Source organism: Dama dama, chromosome 24, assembly GCF_033118175.1.
Source record: "Dama dama isolate Ldn47 chromosome 24, ASM3311817v1, whole genome shotgun sequence".
Classification (NCBI taxonomy): domain Eukaryota; kingdom Metazoa; phylum Chordata; class Mammalia; order Artiodactyla; family Cervidae; genus Dama; species Dama dama.
In genome coordinates this window covers 55,401,119-55,420,817 of record NC_083704.1, presented here as the reverse complement: position 1 = coordinate 55,420,817, position 19,699 = coordinate 55,401,119, and the positions used below count along the sequence as shown (strand labels likewise).

Below are 19,699 nucleotides of genomic sequence, written 5' to 3'. Positions count from 1 at the left end.
TCTTCTTTAGATAATATCTATTCAAGTCCTTTGCCCGTTCTTGAATTTGGTTGGTTGGTGTCATTTAGTTGTAGGAATTCTTTAGGTATCCTGGATATTAGTCCCTCATTAGATATGCAATTCGCAAATATTTTCTCCCATTTTGTGAGCTCTCTTTTGACTCCCTTGATAGTGTTCTTTGATGCACAAATTCTTTATTCTGATGAAATCCAATTTATCTATTTTTTTTTCATTACCTGTTCTTTTAATGTCAAACTTAAGAAATCATTGCCTTCTCCAAGAGTATGAAGATTACATCTATGGTTTCTTCTAAGAGTTTTATAGTTTTAACTTTTGGATTTAAATGTTTGATCCTTTTATTTGTATATGATGTAAGGTAAGGGTCTAACTTCATTCTTTTGCATGTGGACATTCAGTTTTCTCAGCACCATTTTTTGAAAAGATTCTCTTTTCCCCATTAAATGGCCTTGGCACTCTTGAAAATCAACTGAATGTATATGTGAAGATTTATTTCTGGGCTTTCTATTTCATTGGTCTATACGTCTTACTCATATGCCAGTACCACACTGTTTTGATTCCAGTACATTTATAGTACATCTTGGAAATCAGAAAGTAGGAGTCTTCCAACTTTGTTCTTCTTTTCCAAAATTGTTCTGGCTATTTAGAGTCCCTTGAGATTCCATATAAATTTTAGGATGGGCTTTTCTATTTCTCTTCAGTTCAATTCAGTTCAGTCACTCAGTCGTGTCCGACTCTTTGTGACCCCATGAACCGCAGCACGCCAGGCCTCCCTGTCCATCACCAACTCCCGGAGTCCACCCAAACCCATGTCCATTGTGTCAGTGATGCTATCCAACCATCTCATCCTCTATCGTCCCCTTCTCCTCCTGCCCTCAATCTTTCCCAGCATCAGGGTATTTTCAAATGAGTCAGCTCTCTGCATCAGGTGGCCAAAGTTTTGGAGTTTCAGCTTCAACATCAGTCCCTCCAATGAACACCCAGGACTAATCTCCTTTAGGATGGACTGGTTGGATCTCCTTGCAGTCCAAGGAACTCTCAAGAGTCTTCTCCAACACCACAGTTCAAAAGCATCAATTCTTCGGTGCTCAGCTTTCTTTATAGTCCAACTCTCACATCCATACGTGACTACTGGAAAAACCATAGCCTTGACTAGAAGGACCTTTGTTGGCAAAGTAATGTCTCTGCTTTTTAATATGCTGTCTAGGTTGGTCATAACTTGCCTTCCAAGGAGCAAGTTGTCTTTTAATTTCGTGGCTGCAATCACCATCTGCTGTGATTTTGGAGCCCAGAAAAACAAAGTCAGCCACTGTTTCCACTGTTTCCCCATCTATTTGCCATGAAGTGATGTCTATTTCTCTAACAAAACACTATTGGGATTTTCATAGGGATTACCTTGAATCTGTAGACCACTTCGGGTAGTATCGCCATTTTAACAACATGAAGTCCTACAATCAAAGAACATGGAATGTCTATTTATTTAGATTTTCTTTAATTTCTTTCAGCAGCATTTTGAAGCAAGAAGCAATCAGGCAGCACTTTCAGCACTTCCCTTGGAAATTTTATCTGCTAAATATTCAGGTTCATCATTTACAAGTTCTGCTTTCCATTCAAAATGGGTTATGATTCCACTAAGCTTCCCATGACTATTTAACAAAGATTCCTTTCACTCCTAGTTTCCTGTAACATCTTTCTTCTGAGCCCTCTCTGGCAACATTCTTAATGTTCACATTTCTGCTAACAGCTGGTTGAAGACACTTCTGGCTTTTTCTGTTATGCTCACTGACTCAGTGGACATGAATTTAAGCAAACTCCAGGAGATAGTGAAGGACAGGGAAGACTAGTATGCTGCAGTCCATGGGGTCGCAAAGAGTTGGACACAACTTAGCAACTGAACAACAACAACAATTGCGCTCTCTGACACCCTTTCTGTCTTTGCTCACTGCTCAATTCCACAGCCACTTCCACATTTTTAGGATTTGTTACAGCAGTACCTCTCACTCTTGATACCAACATCCATAGTAGTTTTCTACTGCTGATACAACAAATCACCAGAGACTTAATTGCTTAGAAGAAATCAGATTTATTATCTCACAGTTCTGTAGGCCCCAAATCCAACATGGATGTCATTGGGCTAAAATCAAGGCATCAGCAGAGCTGTGTTCCTCTCTGGAGGCTCAAGCGGAGTATGTTCCCTTGGTCATTCAGGTTGTTGGCAGAACTAAGATCCTGGTGGTTGAAGGACTGAGGTTTCTGTTTTCTTGCTGGCAGTTACCTGAGGGTCATTCCCAGCTTCTAGAGGCCATCTGGATTCCTTGGATCTTTGGGTGGTGGAAGATCTCTGCCACCATATTCAAAGCCAGCAGCAGAGGATTAGTACCTCTCATCTTTTGACCAACTCTCCTGCTCTCCTCTTCCACTTCTAAGGGCTCATGCAATTACACTGGGCCCACCAAAATAATCCAGAACAATCTTCCCATTGTAATGTCTTTCAGCTTAATTCCAGCTGCAAAATCCTTTCTGCTATGGACTATAAAACATTTATAGATTCCATGGATATCTTGAGGACTATTATTCTGGCCTACTGCAGACTCTCTTTGAACAACTCCTGCCCCCATCCCCAGCCTGCTCTCTCCTGTGCCCCAGAGTTCCTTCTCTCCCCTGAAATCCTGACCACCTTACAGTTCCTGCAACAGGTCAAAGTCTCTTTCCCCACCTGGCCCTTGTATGTGCTCATCCTTCTGCCCGGAGCATCTCCTCTCATCACCCTACTCATCCTTCAGGTCCCAGCAGTCAGCCCTGCTCCACCCCAACTGGGCCAGCATACCTCTCTGCAGAGAAATTGCCCTTTTTGAGTGTGCTTCACCACCACCTCCACCCTCCCCTGAGTGTGAGTGGGTGAGGAAGGAGCCAGTTCTCTTCTGTATATCAGCAGATCCTGATGCCTAGCCTATGGTAGAGGAAGGGAGGAAGGGGGAGGTGAGGTCCCTTGGGGAGGTTTAGTCCTCATCCCACTTCCAAGGGGTCTTAGAGCAAGAACCACTTAAGTGCCTCCACGTGTTTGAGATGTCATAAAGATGAAGGCTGCCAGGGCCCATCCTCTACCCCCCAGCCCCAGCTCAGGCCCCACAGACTCAACCAGGAGCCCTAGCTGACTCAGCCACATGGTCACCTCTGGGCTGCCCTCCCTGGACCACCCACATCTGCCCTGATGGCCAAGTCTCCTCCCACCCACACTGGGGAGCCCCGAGAAGCCCCAGAGGAGCAGTTGTATTTGTGAGCGTGATCCCTAAAGAGGAGGGCTGAGTTGGGATGGGGGCGATGGAGCAGTGTGAGCCAGCCCAGGCCCCACCTGTCCCACCATTGAGGGGCACTGAGGCCTCGATGGGTCTGCTGGCTCTAAAAGTAGAAAAGGGGCACACGGTCCCAACAGGTCTGGAGAGAACTGAGACACACTGGCCTGAGCCTGGTCCAACAAGCCACAACAAGTCACCAGGCAGAGAGAGGAAAGCGTTGGGTCACCCAGTCTGAGTGGGAGTCCCCTTTATTTGGGTGTGCTTCTGGGTGGCTAGGTGCTGCAGGTGGCACTCAATATGGACCAGGAGGGCATCCAGCATATGCAGGACGCCGAGGAGGAGGGCGCGGTCTGAGATGGGGCCCCGTCGTTTCCAAGTTGCACAGGTGTGGGAGGTCAGCTGCGGATGCTGAGGACAGGACGGAGAGGCAGGAGTGAGAACATAGGGAAGGGACAGAGGTCTGGTGTGAAGGGGGGCGCTTAGGGTGATGGAGGATCAGGGAGTGGCCAATGTGGCCTCGTGTGGGCTGGGTGAGGGCTAGAGATATTACAGGGGGAAGATGGGACAGGTACCCCCCCCACCATGGGAAATGGCCAGGGGGAGGATGGGATAGGGTACGACCCACAGGAAATGGCCAGAGACTGTCCATCTGTGGACAGATGTAAGGCCCCTGGGGAGGGAGCGATGGGGGAGGGGCGGCAGGAGACATGAGTGGGGGGATGGGTAGAACAGAGGTAGAAGGCGGTGGGGACCGAGCCCGGCTCACCTCGCTCTTAGAGGCCTGTGAACGCCGCCGCTGCATCAGCGCACGGCTGAGCATCAGCATCATGGTCGTGGTGACCGTGACCCCAGCCACCGGGTAGATGCGGTTGGTCCCCAGGCCCATCCAGTAGCCGGGACAGCCCAGGCTGCTCTCACAACCCTCCAGGCTGCTTGGCTGGCACCCCCAGGGCTGTAAGTCCAGCCCCACCTGGTACCACATGGGCCGTGACCAGGCGTGGGTGCAGACAGGCATCGTCAGTAGAAGCAGCCACGGCAGGAAGGACTGTATGTGCAGCATGGCTGCGGCAAGTGCCAGGGGCCGGAACCTGGGTGCCTGGCAACGGGCAAACACCCCTCCCCCAGGGGGAGCAGGCAAGGCAGGAGGTTCCAGCTGGGCCCGAGGCTTTCAGGAGGGGCAGCGTGGCCAGGAACCATGGGATGGGGGGGGCAGGCTGGGGGCCCAGAACTGAAAGCATGCCTCCTCTCCCCTCCTCCTCACCTAGCATCCAACCCCTAAAATTCTAGCCCCCACAACTCCTAATGCTGCTCTCCACTGGCAACAGGCCGATCAAGTCGAGTGTAGACGTGCTCCCTGCTTCCCAGACTCAGCCCCAAGGACCACCAGTGAACACTCAAAAATGCAGGCGCGTACTCTCAGGATAAAAGCCTGAAGGCTCAACCTGGCCTGCGAGGCGCTCTGTGCTCTGGTCTCCTTTGCTGACCCATGCAGACCACGCTGGTGTTCCTTGAACACACCCTACGCCAGAAGCACATCCAAAAAGATGACTGGATGTCAACTCAAGTGTCACCTGCTCCCTGAGCCTCCCTCCTAGAACCATTCTGGGTAACACAGTCCCGTCTCTCTCACGTGACCCTGCTTTACTTTATTCAAAGCATCTCTAAGTACGGGTACACCTCAAAGATACTGTGCTTCAGTTCCAGCCCACCAAAATACATAAAGCAAGTTGCGCGACTTTTTTTGGTTTCTCAATGCATATAAAAGTTACGTTTACACTACCCGGTATTCTATGAAGCATGGAATAACATTATGTCTAAGAAAAAGTACATACCTTAGTAAAAAAAAAAAAAATCACTTTATTGCTAAAAATTGCGAACCGTCATTGGAGCCTTCGGCAAGTCATAGCAGTAACAAAGATCACTGATCACAGATGCTCATAACAAATATAACAATATTGAAAAAGTGTGAAATACTGTGAGAATCACAACGTGACAGAGACACACAGCAACTGTTGGAAAAATGGTATCAATAGACTGGCTCCAATGCAGGGTTGCCACAAACCTTTAATCTGTTAAAAAAAAGAAAAATACAGCGCAATACACAAAGTCTCCCTGTAACTACAGGTCCATGTTTGAGGTTTCCCTTCCACTCCAGCACCTACGCTTCACTTAAGCAGTATTTACCCAGCACCTCCAGATGCCAGGCACTGTTCCTTGTGGCTGGAGGCTGTGACATGGTGACAGGCAGTGTGATCGCGTAAACAAAGCGCCCTGACTTCCTGGGCAGGGAGGTGGGGGGTGGGGGCAAGGACAGAGGATTTGTGAACACGAGCAGGGCGCTGACACAGGCCAGGAGAGAAACCGCCAGGCAAGGGGGGGCCTCGTCCCCTGGCCCAGCACCTGCAAAGGGCAGGCTCATGTGCTTTGGCAGGTGACGAAAGTCTACCACTGCCGCAAGCTATCTGTGGCATTCACTCGGATACTCATTGAGCAACCCATGAAGTGGGTGCTCTTCTCATTCTCTCCCAAGGAGGACAGAGGCCCAGAAAGATTCGACCCCTCACCCTAGCCCTGATCACTCAGGATCAGCTGGCCCAAAGGACCACTGCTGTCCACGGGGCCACACGCCCAGGTGTCAGTGTTTTATGGCCGAAATCAACACATGGTTCTTGGCCGACAGTGACCTGCAAAGTCCAGATAGTGTAATTATATGAATAGGCAATTTTTTCCCAAGTAAGTCAATCCCGCGCATTCTTTTTATCTTTTGACCGTGCTGTGTGACTCATGGGATCTTAGCTTCCCAGCCAGGGATCAAATCCTCACCCTTGGCAATGAAAGCTGAGTCCTAACCACGGGACTGCTGGGGAATGCCCACATTCTCCTCGCCGCAGATCTGCAACACTAAACGCAGGTGTTCACGGCACGGCCCCGGGGGGCACCCAGTGGAGCCTGGCCTGCCCTGCACCTGCTTAGGTGTCCTTGTGAACAGGCCATTCTTGAGAAGCAGCTCTGCTTCCCACCACTTTATAGATGAGGACACAGGTGCTGAGGGCTGCATGCAGCAGCGGGTGGATGGGGTGCGGAATGTGGACCGAGGATGCCCCCGCCCTGGGCCTGGCCCCCCAGCTTCACACTCCCCCTGTTCCACACTCCCCCTGCCTGATCCTGCCCTCCCCAAACTTTTCCCCCAACTTCTGACTCCAGTTCCAACTTTGGGGTGTAGGAAGGGTCAGAAGCCAGGACTGCGGACCACACCCTCGCCCTACCAAGCCACAGCAGACCCTGGTATCAGGCAAACAAATCTTTATTCCTGAGGCTAAAAACACGCTTGCTTCTCCAACTCGGCCAGTGTCTCATCCCTGGCCAAGAGCACTGAACTTGGAGTCCCAGGACCTCCATCCCTGAGTTACGTGTGTGAGTGCGCGTGCGTGGAGGGGACTCCTGGTGACATCCGGAGGCAGCCTAGGGGTGGGGGTTTCTCACGGGTACCCTGTCAAACCTTCAGAGGCAGGCAGTCTCAGGCGGGATGGCTGCAGGGTCAGAGTTTGGTAACCTGGGCAGGGAGAGGAGGAGAAGGTGGTGGGTCCCCACAGGACAGAGCCATTCTGAGTCATCCAGGAAGGGCAGACTTCCCGAAATGGGGTCAGGAGGGGACGAGCAGGAGATAAACAGACAGAGCTCAACAGGCCAGAGATCAACTCACCAAAACAGGGTCGACGGGGCCGGATCTCCGGTGTTGGAGTGCAAAGAGGACAGCGTCATGGACCGAAGCAAAGAGATGCTGCTTGGTGATAGACGCATCGAAGAAGTGCCCATCCTCAAGCTGCGTGATCACGGGAGCTGTGGGCAACGAGTAGGTCTCTCCTGACTCCAGAGCCACCAGGAATTCCCAGGTGCCAGCAGAACGTCCCGCTAACCATCACCTCTATGGCTTATAGCTAATCCCCCACTTGTGACCCTTGACCCTGGCCTCCCAGGACACCTCTGACCTCCGGTTTCAGAGAGAGACTTTTTCCCTGTGCTGCCCGGCAGACTCCTCGGCCGGAACCCCCACCCCCTGCCCGGACTGCTCTCGCTGTGTCCACCCCACGCACCTTGGCAGGCAGCCATGTACACCTCCACCTCAATCTCCCGGAAGTCACGGAAAATCTGCAGCAGAAAAGGGGGCCAGGCTCAGAGCGGGGCTCAGGGCAGGTGGGGGTAGGGAGTTCAGAGGGGTAGCTCAGGGCCTGGGGAACCAGGCTCAGAGGGCTCTTGGAGCTAGTTTAGGGTCAGGGTTGAAGATCAGGGTTGTCCTCCCTGAAGGCCCTTCTTAGGGACGCCCCCAGCCCCTTACATTCTTCAGGCTCTTGAGACACACAGTGTCCACGAAGGAGAAGGAGCTCAGGTCCAGGATGAGGGTGTGGAAATCTGGCTGAGGCAGGCCCAGGGCCTTCAGCGAGGACATGTCTGAGGCTTTGGCATCTTCTGGTGCCCAGGCTCCTGTATCCTCTAGCTCAGTCCCTGCGCTCGCCTCCTGGGGAACCAAATACATTGCAAGGGCTGCCCATGGTGGGGGTGAGGGTGGGAGGGAAGGAGGGCAGGGAGCAGAGGTGAAGGCAGGGATGCACAGATGTGTGGAGACACACAGTCAGACATGAGAGCATACACAGAAATGCACAAATATTTATGTGCAGGTTAATATGTTTATGTGCATGTTAATGCACAGGGGACACAGGAGGACATGGACACAGGGAGCTTGTATGCAAAGACAGGCGGGACACATGGGGACACCCAGGAGAGAACACCCAGACTCGGGGAGCACACACAGACCGTGCTCTGTTACCGCCTGGGCCCACGCTTAATAGGGACATTTAAGAAGGAAGGGGAGGACTTCCCTGGTGGTACAGTGGATAAGAATCTGCCTGCCAATGCAGGGGACCTGGATTCATTCCCTGATCCAGGAAGATCCCACATGCCACGGAGCAACTAAGGTGCGCGCCACAACTACTGAAGCCCGTGTGCCTAGAGCCTGTGCTCCGTAGCAAGAGAAGCCACCGCAGTAAACCCGTGCATTACAGCAAAGAGGAGCCCCCGCCCTCCGCAGCTAGAGAAAGTCTGCGCAGCAACAAAGACCCAGCATGACCAAAAGTAAAATAAATAAGGAAATAAAAATTATTTAAAGAAGAAAAAGAAGGAAGGGGACCAGGAGACAATGCCCCATCCTCAGGGGGCCAGAGTGGAGTGGGTGGGGGGCGCAGGAACAAAGCAGAAGAGACACACGTGCTCACACAGACATCCTACTTGATGTCTACCAGAGTCTCTACTTGAGATTGGTGTTCCCCTTGACCCCAGACTTTTTCCACACGCCCAGCCCCTTCCCCCCGGCCCATGAGCACAGACTGCGGAGTCTTGTGGGATCCACAAATTCAAGGTCTTTTTCTAGGCATCAGATTACAGACTGGAGAGCCCCAAGCAGAAGTCTATGGCATATCACAAGAGGTCTCCCTGCAGAGCATCGGATCCATCACTCCCCTCCTCCTGCCACTGGCACTACAACCTTGAACCCACAGCTGGTAGGTCCATGGACTTCCTCCCAGGATCACCTGGGCACCCTCATCCCTGAAGCTCCCCCCTCCGCCCTGTCTCACCTTGGCCTTGGAGACCTCCACATCATTGTTGCTCTCAATGTCCATGACACTGGTGTTGACGTTGATGGAGATGGAGGTGTCCTTGGAGGTGGCAGCCTAGGCAGGGAAAGAGGAGGGGCCAGGAAAGAGGTGTCCAAGATGTCAGGTGACAATCAGGCCGGGCAGGCCTGGTGTTGTCCCCTGGCTTTACGCAGGTAGGTAGGTGGACCAGGAACTGAAGCTCGGGACCTGGAGCAGCCAGGCTGAAGGCTGTGGGGTTGTGACCAGCTACGGGAAGAGGACTGTAATGGTTCATGCCACCACTGGCTTAGGAGGCGGGAGAAAAAACCAGACTCCCCCTAGAGCCCTGACCTGCCAGGGGAGGAAAGCAGGGCCCCTGGGGGCACCAGGGAGTGAGGAGAAGGGCTGAAAAATGAGGGTGAGCAGCCAGGAGGCTGGGAGGCAGCCTGGGAGGGGTCAGAGGGCCCTGCCTGTTTGGGGGGCTTATTCTCCTTCTGCAGCCGCTTCAGCTTCAGGTCTTGCTTCCGAAGCAGCTTCTTCTTCTGAGAGAGGAGGTAGTCCACATCCACACCGCACTGCAGCGAAGGACAGGGCAGGGGATGAGCAGGCTGCAGGAGAGGAGGGACCCTCTGCCCCTCGCCCTCTCCCCGCAGACCCCAGGCCTCACCCTCTGCTTCAGTGAATCACTGTAGAGCTCGGCGTTGGCGAAGTACACGGTGACCGAGGAGCGGAAGACCTTCACGCCTGGGACCTCCCTGGCCTGGGGACAGGTCAGGTTGGGGGTGGCTGAGCCCTTGTCTCTCCTAGCTGCATCGTGCCCTCCTTTCTTTCCTCCCACTGCGTGCCCGGATACCAGCCACCCCAACCCTCTGCTGCCCAGACAACACAAGACCCAGCCTGCGGCCCATGCCCTCCCAGGAGCTGGTGAGGTCATCCTGACCCCTCAGCAGGGCCTGTTGGAGCTTCTTCCTCCTCCAGGGGGTCCTCAACCTCTCCCATCCCATCCCCAAGTCCTTCTGCCAATACCCAGACCGGGGGAGTTCCCTGGTGGCCCAGTGGTTAAGACTCCACACTGGCACTGCAGGGGCATGGGTCCAATCCCTGGTCTGGGAACTAAGATCCTGCAAGCTTCTTAGCCAGGCCAGGTTTCAGTGGCCCTCAGCTTCTGCTTGGGTGTCCAACCCTAGCACTAGGGGGGTTGTTTCCTGCATGCAGACAGAGTTCCTCCACAGCTGCTAGCCCACCCAAGGCTTCCCCGGCTCCTATGCCACTCAGGACACTCCAGGTTTCTGCCTGGCCTTTGGGTTGGAACCATGTCCCTGCCCTCCCCACCGACCCCCACTTCCCCCACCTCCCTTTCCATCCAGCTGAGCTCCTTCCTGCATGTCGCCCCCCCCCCCCCCACCCACTCTGCCTCATGTACTGGGCTCAACTTTCAAGTTTCCATGAGGGGAAATGAGTTGGTTTGATTCCGGAGCCCCCGCCTTTGTTCTCAGAAATTGGCGTGACACTTCTCAGGAGGTAAAGGACAGTAACCCCATTGATCAGATCCAGAAACAACTTCCCTTACATCCTGGTGCCCTGGATCCTGCCCCTCTGCATTCCTGACCCAGGGCTATTCCGCAGAACGGGGCTTGTACTGCTACCTCTGAGATGGATCCCACTCCCGGGCCCCAAGGCCCACACTCTGAGTGTATGTATAGGGGGACCCCAAATTCCTCTCTTGAAACTTCAAGGACCACAGCACCGTTAGCGCCCCACCCCACTCCCTTGCCCACGCCAGGCATGGAAGGTGGTGATAAGGGATGGCCCAGTCTGCCCCATCCCTCCCTATCCGTGTCATCCCCCGGCTCAGCTCTTGCTGCTCACCCCTGAGTACTCTGTCACGTCTCTGTAAATATCCGTGTCTGGCACCTGCCCCAGGACAGAGTAGTGGGGCCTGTAAAAGGAGATAGTGCCACAAGAAGGGGGCGTTAGGAGAGGGGGCAATGAGGGTTTTCTAAGGAGCCTGGGGTCCCCCCGCCCGCCACAAGATGTGGGAAAGCTGGAGGAAGCCAGTGGGGACCTTGTCCCCTCACCAGCTGGAATAGGGGGGCAGACATCACAGGGGTGACTCACATCTGGGTGCGGACCACCACAAGCATCAGGGAGAATACTACGGCCACGGCCAGGCCGAGGTCCAGATTCAGCAGGATGGTGGCCACGAAGGTCACCACCCAGATGAGCTGAAAACAGAAGGGGCACAGTCCACAGGCTCCAGCAGGGTCACTGGGGCCAGGGGCCCTGACCCTATCCCCAGCGTCCCAGGTGTCTCACCAGATCCACTCGATTGGCCTTCCAGAGGGAGAACACGTCGGTGAACTGCATCACCATGCCCTTCAAGTTCACGATGACCACGGCAGCCAGGACCGCCTAGGGGACGGGGAGGGTCACCAGGGGTTAGTGAGAGGTGCTGGCTGCTGACCACTCTGAATCCCCCGCATGAGCCAGACTGTCTTGGAGCACCCGGTAGGACCCTCAATGACACCAATCACCTCCTTCCCTCGGAACCTGACACCTGGGCTCTGACGCTCAAAGGTGTTTACCCCTGCCCCTCCACCCCAAACCTTTCCCCAGAGATTTCCAACTTGACAATCGGGATGACCCTGTATCCTTCCCGTGGGATCTGTATCCCTCCCCGTCTCCGGGGACCTGATGGACTGCTCTGAGTTCCTGGCCTGGCCCAGGCCTTCAAGCCTAGCTGGGTGGGCTGGGGGCTCACCTTGGGCAGGTCTTGGAAGAGTTCTCCCAGTTTGAAGATGATAATGAGGATGAAGAGGGAGGAGATGGCTCCGGCCACCTGTGGAGTGGGAGTGAGCAGGGCGGGTGGGCTGGAGTGCAGGGGAGAAGGGGGGAGAGCTGGGGGGAAGGGGGGGCAGGTGGAGGGAGGGACAGGGGGAGGACCACCCAGCAAAGCAGCATGCATACGCGCAGAAGCACACCTATGCCCACCTGTGTGTTGCCCCCGGTGCTCTCCTGTACCAGGCTCCGAGACATAGAACAGCTCACAGGGAAGCACCGGAAGATGCCCCCGATGAGGTTACTGAGGCCGAGAGCTACCAGCTCCTGAGTGGGCAGTGAGGAGTGAGCACGCGTCACTAGCGGTGCGGGGTCACTGTGTCCAGGCCGACGCATCCCCACCTCCATGCCCACTTTGCAGCCCACAGAGACTCGGCCACTGTCCCGTGCCCCCCACGTGGCCCCAGCACATCTGTGGGCTCCTTCCCTGTCTCCCGCCTGGTACTCCATCCCCCCACTCCTTCCCAGGGCCTGGGGTCTGGGGACCCCTGCCCCCTCTGTGTCCAGCATCCCATTCCCCAGACCTGGTTGCTATACACCCGGTAGCCGTGCCTCAAGGCGAAGATCTTGCCCAACGAGATGGCAATGGCGAACCCGACCACAGCGATGGCGAAGGCATTGCCCAGGAGCTTTACAAACAGCTGGGGGCGGGGGACCATCGGGGGCACCAGCCTGTGAGGGGCATCGTTGAGGCCAAAGGAAGGTTTGGGCCTGGCTGCCCAACCCTCCCTGACCCAAGAGAGGCCGGAGCTCACCCCGAGGGGATTTTGCCCACGATGTCCACCCCGAATGCCTGCTTCAGGCCCACGCCATAGGAGATGCCTGTGGCCCCGATGAGCTGCGGGGAGAGGACGCGGTCAGGGCAGGGCCTGGCACCACCACCGTGAAGCAGGGGGGAGAAACCAGAGAAACCACTTGGGGGGTAAAGAGAGAGGCCTGAAGCGAAAACTTCAGAGGGGTGGGGAGAAGTCAGCGATAGGCTGAGAAAAGGGAGATGCTGCCAGGGGCTGTCTGCTGGGGCTTCCCCCTCCCTGCCACCCCGTCTTCAGTCCCCACTCCAGTTAGTGTCTAAATACCTGGGGGATGCCCACACGGCAGAGACTCTCCTCACTTACCCTTCCCCCAGTCTGCCACCACCCCCCTACCCCACAACATCATCCCCCACCCCACCCCCACCCCCAGGGGGCCCCCGGAATTCCAACCGTGAGCAGCTCCCCGGGGAGCGGCATGGGCAGATGTCCCCGCAGCTTTTCATTCAACAGCTTCACCAGCACGAGCACCACTCCCGCCACTATGGCGGTGACCATGGTACCGACCACCGTCTCCGGCAGCTTCCAGCAGACCTCCAGTACTGTCTGAGGGGAGGTGGGGTCACAGCCAGCCCTCCCCGTCCTGGGCCCCTCCACCTGTCCCTCCTCCCCACCCTCACTCACATAGATGAGGGACAGCGGTCCAGAGCGTCTACTCAGATGAAGGCCAAACACATACTTGAGTTGCGAGATAAAGACGTGCACAGACGCGGCCGTGGTGTAGGCTCGGACCAGAGGCTCTGATAGGTAGGTGACCACGAAGCCGAAGTGGACCATGCCCAGCCCCACCTGTGGGGTGCACGGGACAGTCGGGGAGGTGAGGGTCCTAGCGGTGGCCGGGGCAGAGCCCAGGGTGGGTGGGATCATGAGCAATGAGGGGGAGGTGATGGTCAGACACTCAGAGAAAACTGTCAGATGGGGTGGGGTGGGGGTGTGGGGCGGGATTGGCAGTCAGGGGCATGTACTCCTGATGGCTCTGCACCTGGAAGAGGCCAACAAGGACGCTGAGAGTGGAGGCCAGCTGCACCCGGGTAGCGTCTCTGGCTGCCACATCGAGTGTGGAGTTCAAGCCCAGCAGGAAGGCATCGTCCGGAGCCAGCGATTCCATCACACTGCCCACCATCACAGACATGACGGCAAAGGTGCCTGGAGGGGCAGATCAGGGTGGTCTGGAGAGGGGAGAACATAGCCTGCCCTGGACCCCGGGTCTTAAGGGAGCGACCAGGAGACACCCAGTTCTAGACAAATGTCCCCAGTCTATGCTGTGCAAATAGAGGGCAGTGCTGATGGTCAGGTATGCACCCCAAGTTCCAAGGCTCTTTAGGGTGCCTAGACGTGTTGATCCTGCATCACTTCCCCTGCCCAGGCTGTGTCCACAGGCTCATGATGGGTCCCCTAGTGAAAAGTGGAACGGCGAAGGGGGCATGGCCTGACTCAGGCTTTCAGACTTGTGCCAAGTCTGGGCCCCATGAGTGGCTTCACCCACCCACATCCTCCTGGGTCAGGGCCTCTAATAATCTGAATCTGTGTCTGCATGATCAGAGGCCCAGTCCCACCTAGAAGGCCCAACACCAATGCCTCATTCCCTCTTCCCTAGGTCTCTTTGCCTTGCTCAGCACCCCCCCGACATCCACCATGGGGAATGTGGGCATGCTCCTGCAAGGCTAGGCCTGACTCCACTCACCCACAGAGATGTGCCGGGAAGTGCCAAACAGGAAATAAACAAAGACAGGATAGAAGGAGCTGTAGAGGCCAAACACAGGGGGCAGTCCAGCCAGGAGGGCATAGGCTAGGCCTAGAGGTGGAAAGGTAGCAATGTAGACTTGAGGTCAGGGGCTTGAAAGGATGAGGAAATGCTGGCCCTGGGTCAGGCACCATAGTCCCAGGGGCAGGGCTCATGCTTTTGGCCATGGGGAAGGCAGGGGTTGAGGTGGGGGTGGGGTGCACAGACCACAGGCTAAGACCTTGAAGGGTCAGGATCACGACCGAAGGGTTGAGGCTACAGTCTCCAGGTCAAGCGTGGCTTACCCTGTGGTAGCTGCATAATGGCCACACTCAGGCCAGACAACAAGTCACCCAGAAGCCAGTCACGCACAGAATACTGGGGGAGCCAGGCCAAAATCGGGAGGTACTGAAGCAGAAGGGCTTGGGCCCGCGCGCGGGAGCACCTGGGGACACCAGGCTAGGTATTAGATGCTGGTGGTAGTTTAGTCGCTCAGTTGTGTTCTTCCCTTTGTGACCCCCAAGGACTGTAGCCTGCCAGGCTCCTCTGTCCATGAGATTTTCCAGGCAGGAATACTGAAGTGGGTTGCCATTTCCTTCTCCGGGGGATCTTCATGACCCTGGGAATTGAACCCGGGTCTCCAGCATTGCAGGCAGATTCTTCACGGACTGAGCCACCAAGCCCAAGCCCAAATAGGTATCAGAGGCAGGGGTTCCCTCGGTCCTGGCCAGGGCCCACCATCAACCTTACCGAAACCAGGTTCGCCACTGGAGCGTCACTGGTGCTGGGCTCCGGCTCCCCAGCTCCTCCAGCTGTTCTTGGTTTAGCAGGGGCCGCTCCACATGGTAGTCTCGCCGCCTCAGCTCCATGGCCTCCGTCGTGGACAGCAGTGCCTGCGTGTCCCTCTGTCTGGTGGGTGGGGGGGTGCGGTGAGGCCAGAAACAATGAGGACACAACTTGGCCCAGCCACCCCTAGACCTCCACCTGGGACTGGAGGATGCCCCACTTGGCTTTTCTAGGTCTCAAGATCTAGACAGGTCCAACCTCCCAGCCAGCTCCTGCAGGCCCCAAGGCCCACGCCCAGGCAGGGGCAGTACCTGAACTTTGGCTAGTGGAAGACTCTCGCTGGGCCAAAGTCCCCCACAAAGAGACAGCAGGATGAGCATAAGCCACACTTCGGCCCAGGTGTGGCTGCCCAGGCTTTGGTGTTCGCCAATCTAGCTTGCAGGCTGACTGCTCCTCCCAGCGTCCTCCCCCAACCCCTGCTCTCCGCCAGCCAATCCCCGTCCAGTCTGAGCCCTTATCCAGCCGCCCCACAAGCCCAGTGCATGTTGTCTGAGAGTGCAGACACAGACACGGGAGGAGGAATCCAGCACAACAGGCAAGCCTCTTTATAGGAGGAGGCTGCTCTAAGAAAAGGAAAGCACTGGGGCTAAGACTGCCCCCAGAACTCCAGTCACATGGTCCAGGTGGTAGAGAACCGAGGCCCCATCTGGGAAATCCAGGGGCATGGTTCTCACCGGGAGGGAAGAGTTTTGAGCCTGGAAAGGGACGCTCCCTTATTAAAGGGGGACAATCCCACTTGAGAAGATGATCTCTGGGAGGATCTCGCCTAATAGGAAGCTCTTCCCTGACAGGTAAGTTTTCACCAGCTAGGTGAGGTCTGTCCTGGGGAGAATCTCTGATCTGCCCAGTGGCTACCATCTGAATAAGGGGAATGATCTCACTGGAATAGGAGATCTGGGGTGGGGGGAGGGAGTTCTTAGGGTTCCCTGATGGCTCACTGGTAAAACAAACAAACAAAAAAACCCGCCTGCAATTCAGGAGACGCAGGTGCGATCCCTGAGAATCCCATGGACAGAGGAGAGGAGCCTGGTGGGCTACAGTCCATGGGGTCGCAAAGAGGAGGACACGAACGATCGATCGATCTACTGAACTCACAGGCATGGGGAAGGAGTTTTTACCTGGGGCACGCTCTCACCGGGGAGAAGCTGTCCCAGAAATAGTTCTCCCTTGGGAATAGGAGCTCTTGGAGAGTGAGCGCTTACCTGGGGGAAAGTTTTCACCTGCCAGGGAACTTCTGATCAGGAGGGACTTCTCACCTGAGGTAAGCTCTGAGTGGGGAAAGCTCTCACCTAGGAAGGGATCTCAGAGGGGGAATGCTTACCTGGAGAGTAGCTCCCCTCTTTGGGGGAAAGCCTTCACCTGTCAGCAAATTTCTGACCTGTGAAAAGCTCTAACCTACGGTAAGGTTCCCAGCTGGCGGGCAGGAGCTCACCTGGAAAGGGCTTCTAACCTGGATGCCCCAGTGGAAGGAGGGAGTGGAGTGGGTGCAAGGACGATCCTGAGACTATCAGTATCGCCGACTCACAGAGATCTTTGAGCCCCCCTCGCCCCTCCTCCGTGAGTCATTTGACATCTTAAAGGGCGCCCACTCCCGCCCCCTCGCCCCCCCCGCCGCCGAACCCGCGCTTGGAGGGCGGGGCCTAGCTCCTTGGCTCCTCCCTTTAGGAGGGCCCGGCACCCAGAAGGGCCGGAGCTGTCATTCCCGGACCGGTTGCATCGCTAGATGGACTCAAGCCCCCGCCATGGACACTTGCAGCCACGTCCAGGGCCCCAACGCGCCGCACCGGCGCACCTCCTGGGCCGGAGCTCCTCCGCACACAGCCGCCTCCCGGCGGCTCCCCGCTAGCCCTCGGACGGCGCTGGAGCGGCTTTCCTCGCAGCCCATAGGGGCTGGGGTCGCGCGGGCTCCCGCCCCATCCCTCGCTACGGTTGGGCAGCCGCCTGCAGAAAATCCACAAAGCGGTAAACAGAGGCGCGGCAGGCGGGAAATGCCTGCTCGGAACTCGGTGGTACCCCCACCCCTTTCCTAACTAACCCAAGCCGGGCACCTGCTCGGGGGCCAAGGAGTGGTCCGCCCCTCGGGCACTCGAACGCGAGGAACCTGCACTCACCCCGGCGCTTCCGACAGCCCCATGGCGGGTGGGCATCCGAGAGGCGGTAGCTCCCAAGCTCGGGCTAGAGGCCGCTAAGGCCCGAGAGGCGGGGCCGGGACAGAGGCGAGGCCTGAGGCTCACTCCCAGCGGCCAATCCCCGGGCAGAACGGGAAGGGTTGGGCCAATCAGCGTGCCAGGGCGGGGCTTAAGGGACTCTCAGGCGGCTCAGCGAACCCCAAGGAGGGAGATTTAACCCTTTCCTTCCCCTGAGACTTGGCTCTGGCTCCTCCTCGTGGCCCGACTAACTCTCTTGCCTGAGCGGGTTGTGGGACCATGCGGGATTAAGGACCCGAGCTGGTTCCTGAGTGGTGTGGGGCTGACACCGGGTCCTGGCTTCTTGCGGAGGATGCCCTCGGGGTGGGGAGCGGAATGTCTAGGGGCGCGGCTGATGACCAGAGCCTTAGCTCTCCGTGGGGCCTCTCCTGCCTCCATGAGGGCACCACCCTCAGGCTTTGCCCCTGAGATCTGGCATGTCTCTAAGACCCGAGGGGCCCAAGGGCTCCCTTCAACACTGGACACGCAGACCTGGAAGTTTGCGAACTTCCCCCCACCCCGCCTCCGCCTTCCCCAAAGGAAGCACATGATGCCGAAAGGCTTCTGCCTGGGTTCCTGATGAACGGGATGTCCGACAGCTAGGGGTCAGTGGTGTCAATGGACTGAAGGCAGTTCCTAGGGTCGGGTTGACAGCCAGAGCAAATGCCAGGTCAGGGCGGCAGGGCCCGGCAGACATAGGAAGCCATCAAGTTGCTGCCTTGAAGGGGCCTTACCCTGTGCTCATACTTAAAAGTCCGGCTTCAAGGCGAAGGGACAGAATTCAGGGTGAGATCGCAACCTGGTCCAGATCTTCAATGAAATGAGCTAAAAATAGCCGAATATTCTCGGAGAGGAGGAGGGGGCAGTGCTCAGATTTCTCTCCAAGGTCAACCCCGGGAAATAGTTCATAGCCACCCTCCAACCCTATCCCCCACCCCCAAACAGAATGAGGCAATAACCATTTTCTATAGAAGTTTATTCCCAAAACAGAGCGCGGCTTCACGGAACAATTTACACAGACAGGAAAAGGAGCCACTGGGCTGGAGGGGGGACTCCCCCTCCCAGAGAGGGGCAACTACAGAACCTAGGACATAGCAAGGACAACCCCCTCTCCCCACAGCAGACCCTTCAACCCTTCAAGGGCTGGGGTCACTCTGGGTAAGGAGAGCTGGGGTCCTGGCTGGCGGGATTTGGCACCAGTCAGTAAAGTAGAACTTTCAATCTCCTTGAAAACTGCCTCCCAAGAATATGCGTGAAGGAGGTGGGTGTCTGCACAGACCCTCCACAGCCCTGCACGGCTGCTGTTCCCAGTGGTAAGAAGATGCCTACTCTTACCACTGGGCCTTCTGGGCCTGCTGTTCAACAGGGGACTCAGAGCTGACCTTTGGCCTGGGACGACTAGGGGGTTAGAAACCCCTCAAGATGACCAGGTTCAGGGTCCTCACAAGTGGGTCCTCCAAGCCCCTCTCCCACATTCTCTACCTTGCACTTGTAAACAAAGGGGGGAAAAAAACATTCTCAACTGTAAACAAAGTGTAAAGTTCACAAAGTTTTAAACTGTAAACAAAGTGTAAAAACTGTTTTAAAATCTTGACCTGTAAACAAAGTAACAAAATGTCAAAGCCCCCAGTTCTGGACATCAGACGAAGTAATAAAAGTGAGGGTTTGTGAACTGGGTCCTAACAGTCGTTTTTCCCTTTACAAGGGAATCAAGGAGTGGTGGAACTGAGTCACTTCCTGCAGCCCGGGTGCCTGGGGCCAGGGAGGCTCCTGTAAACACGGGAGGCAGCGGCACCTACATTCTGAGTCTTTAATTCCCTTGTTTTTGCTCCCTTTGCTCCCCCTCCGACATCACCCTTCAGAATAAATTCTAGTAGGGGGCAGTGTCAGGGAACCGAATGGCACCACGATATTTGTACATGGCAGGGGCAGGGGCTGCGAGGACTCCATCCACCCTCTGCAGGAATGTCTGAATAGAGGCCTGAGCCCCTCCCCGTGGGAGAAAGGGGAGCCTAGATCTGTAAACATGACATCTGCTGATCCACCAGCGCCCCACAGCATCAGTCCTGGGACATAAGGCAGTAAGTGGCAGGGACTCCGCATAATAAACACACACATCCACGGGGAGGGGCAGCATGAGAGAGCCCCTGTGAGGAGGTCAGAGGACCCCTGTTTTCAAGACCAACCCTCCAAGCCCCCAAAGTGTGCCCTGTAACATCCAAGCAAAAGCAAAGATTAATTCTGCACTTGGGGCCCCGACAGTACACAGATCAACCAGGGAATAGGGGGGTGGGGGTGCATTTACCCCTCCTGTCTGAATCCTCCCCATTAAGTTGAGAGGAAAGAGCCAATA

At 56.0% G+C, this 19,699-nt stretch overlaps 2 protein-coding genes across 7 annotated transcripts; both read right to left on the bottom strand.

Annotated features, from left to right (window-relative positions):
* Nucleotides 1-3,343: 3,343 nt before the first annotated feature.
* On the bottom strand, nucleotides 3,344-6,478 carry TMEM89 (transmembrane protein 89). The gene is made up of 2 exons (XM_061128675.1): nucleotides 4,081-6,478; nucleotides 3,344-3,722 (listed from the first exon to the last, which is right to left on the bottom strand). Exons 1-2 carry the CDS (start codon nucleotides 4,372-4,374, stop codon nucleotides 3,537-3,539), a joined length of 480 nt encoding a protein of 159 aa, XP_060984658.1. The 5' UTR covers nucleotides 4,375-6,478; the 3' UTR covers nucleotides 3,344-3,536.
* Nucleotides 6,479-6,602: 124 nt separating this feature from the next.
* Nucleotides 6,603-19,699, bottom strand: SLC26A6 (solute carrier family 26 member 6). 6 transcript variants are annotated; one of them, XM_061128669.1, is made up of 21 exons: nucleotides 17,272-19,699; nucleotides 15,065-15,219; nucleotides 14,620-14,759; nucleotides 14,276-14,386; nucleotides 13,574-13,737; nucleotides 13,216-13,380; nucleotides 12,985-13,137; nucleotides 12,538-12,620; nucleotides 12,307-12,454; nucleotides 11,936-12,049; nucleotides 11,706-11,783; nucleotides 11,261-11,356; nucleotides 11,063-11,169; nucleotides 10,814-10,883; nucleotides 9,612-9,704; nucleotides 9,415-9,519; nucleotides 8,945-9,040; nucleotides 7,651-7,830; nucleotides 7,409-7,463; nucleotides 7,018-7,154; nucleotides 6,603-6,867 (listed from the first exon to the last, which is right to left on the bottom strand). In XM_061128669.1, the coding sequence occupies exons 1-21, from the start codon at nucleotides 17,305-17,307 to the stop codon at nucleotides 6,853-6,855; spliced, it is 2,301 nt and encodes a 766-aa protein (XP_060984652.1). In that variant the 5' UTR covers nucleotides 17,308-19,699; the 3' UTR covers nucleotides 6,603-6,852. The 6 variants fall into 6 exon arrangements, with proteins under 6 accessions (XP_060984652.1, XP_060984653.1, XP_060984654.1 ...); XM_061128670.1 differs by having other exon boundaries at nucleotides 15,065-15,223; nucleotides 17,272-19,698; XM_061128671.1 differs by lacking the exon at nucleotides 17,272-19,699 and adding an exon at nucleotides 16,593-16,733 and having other exon boundaries at nucleotides 15,065-15,223.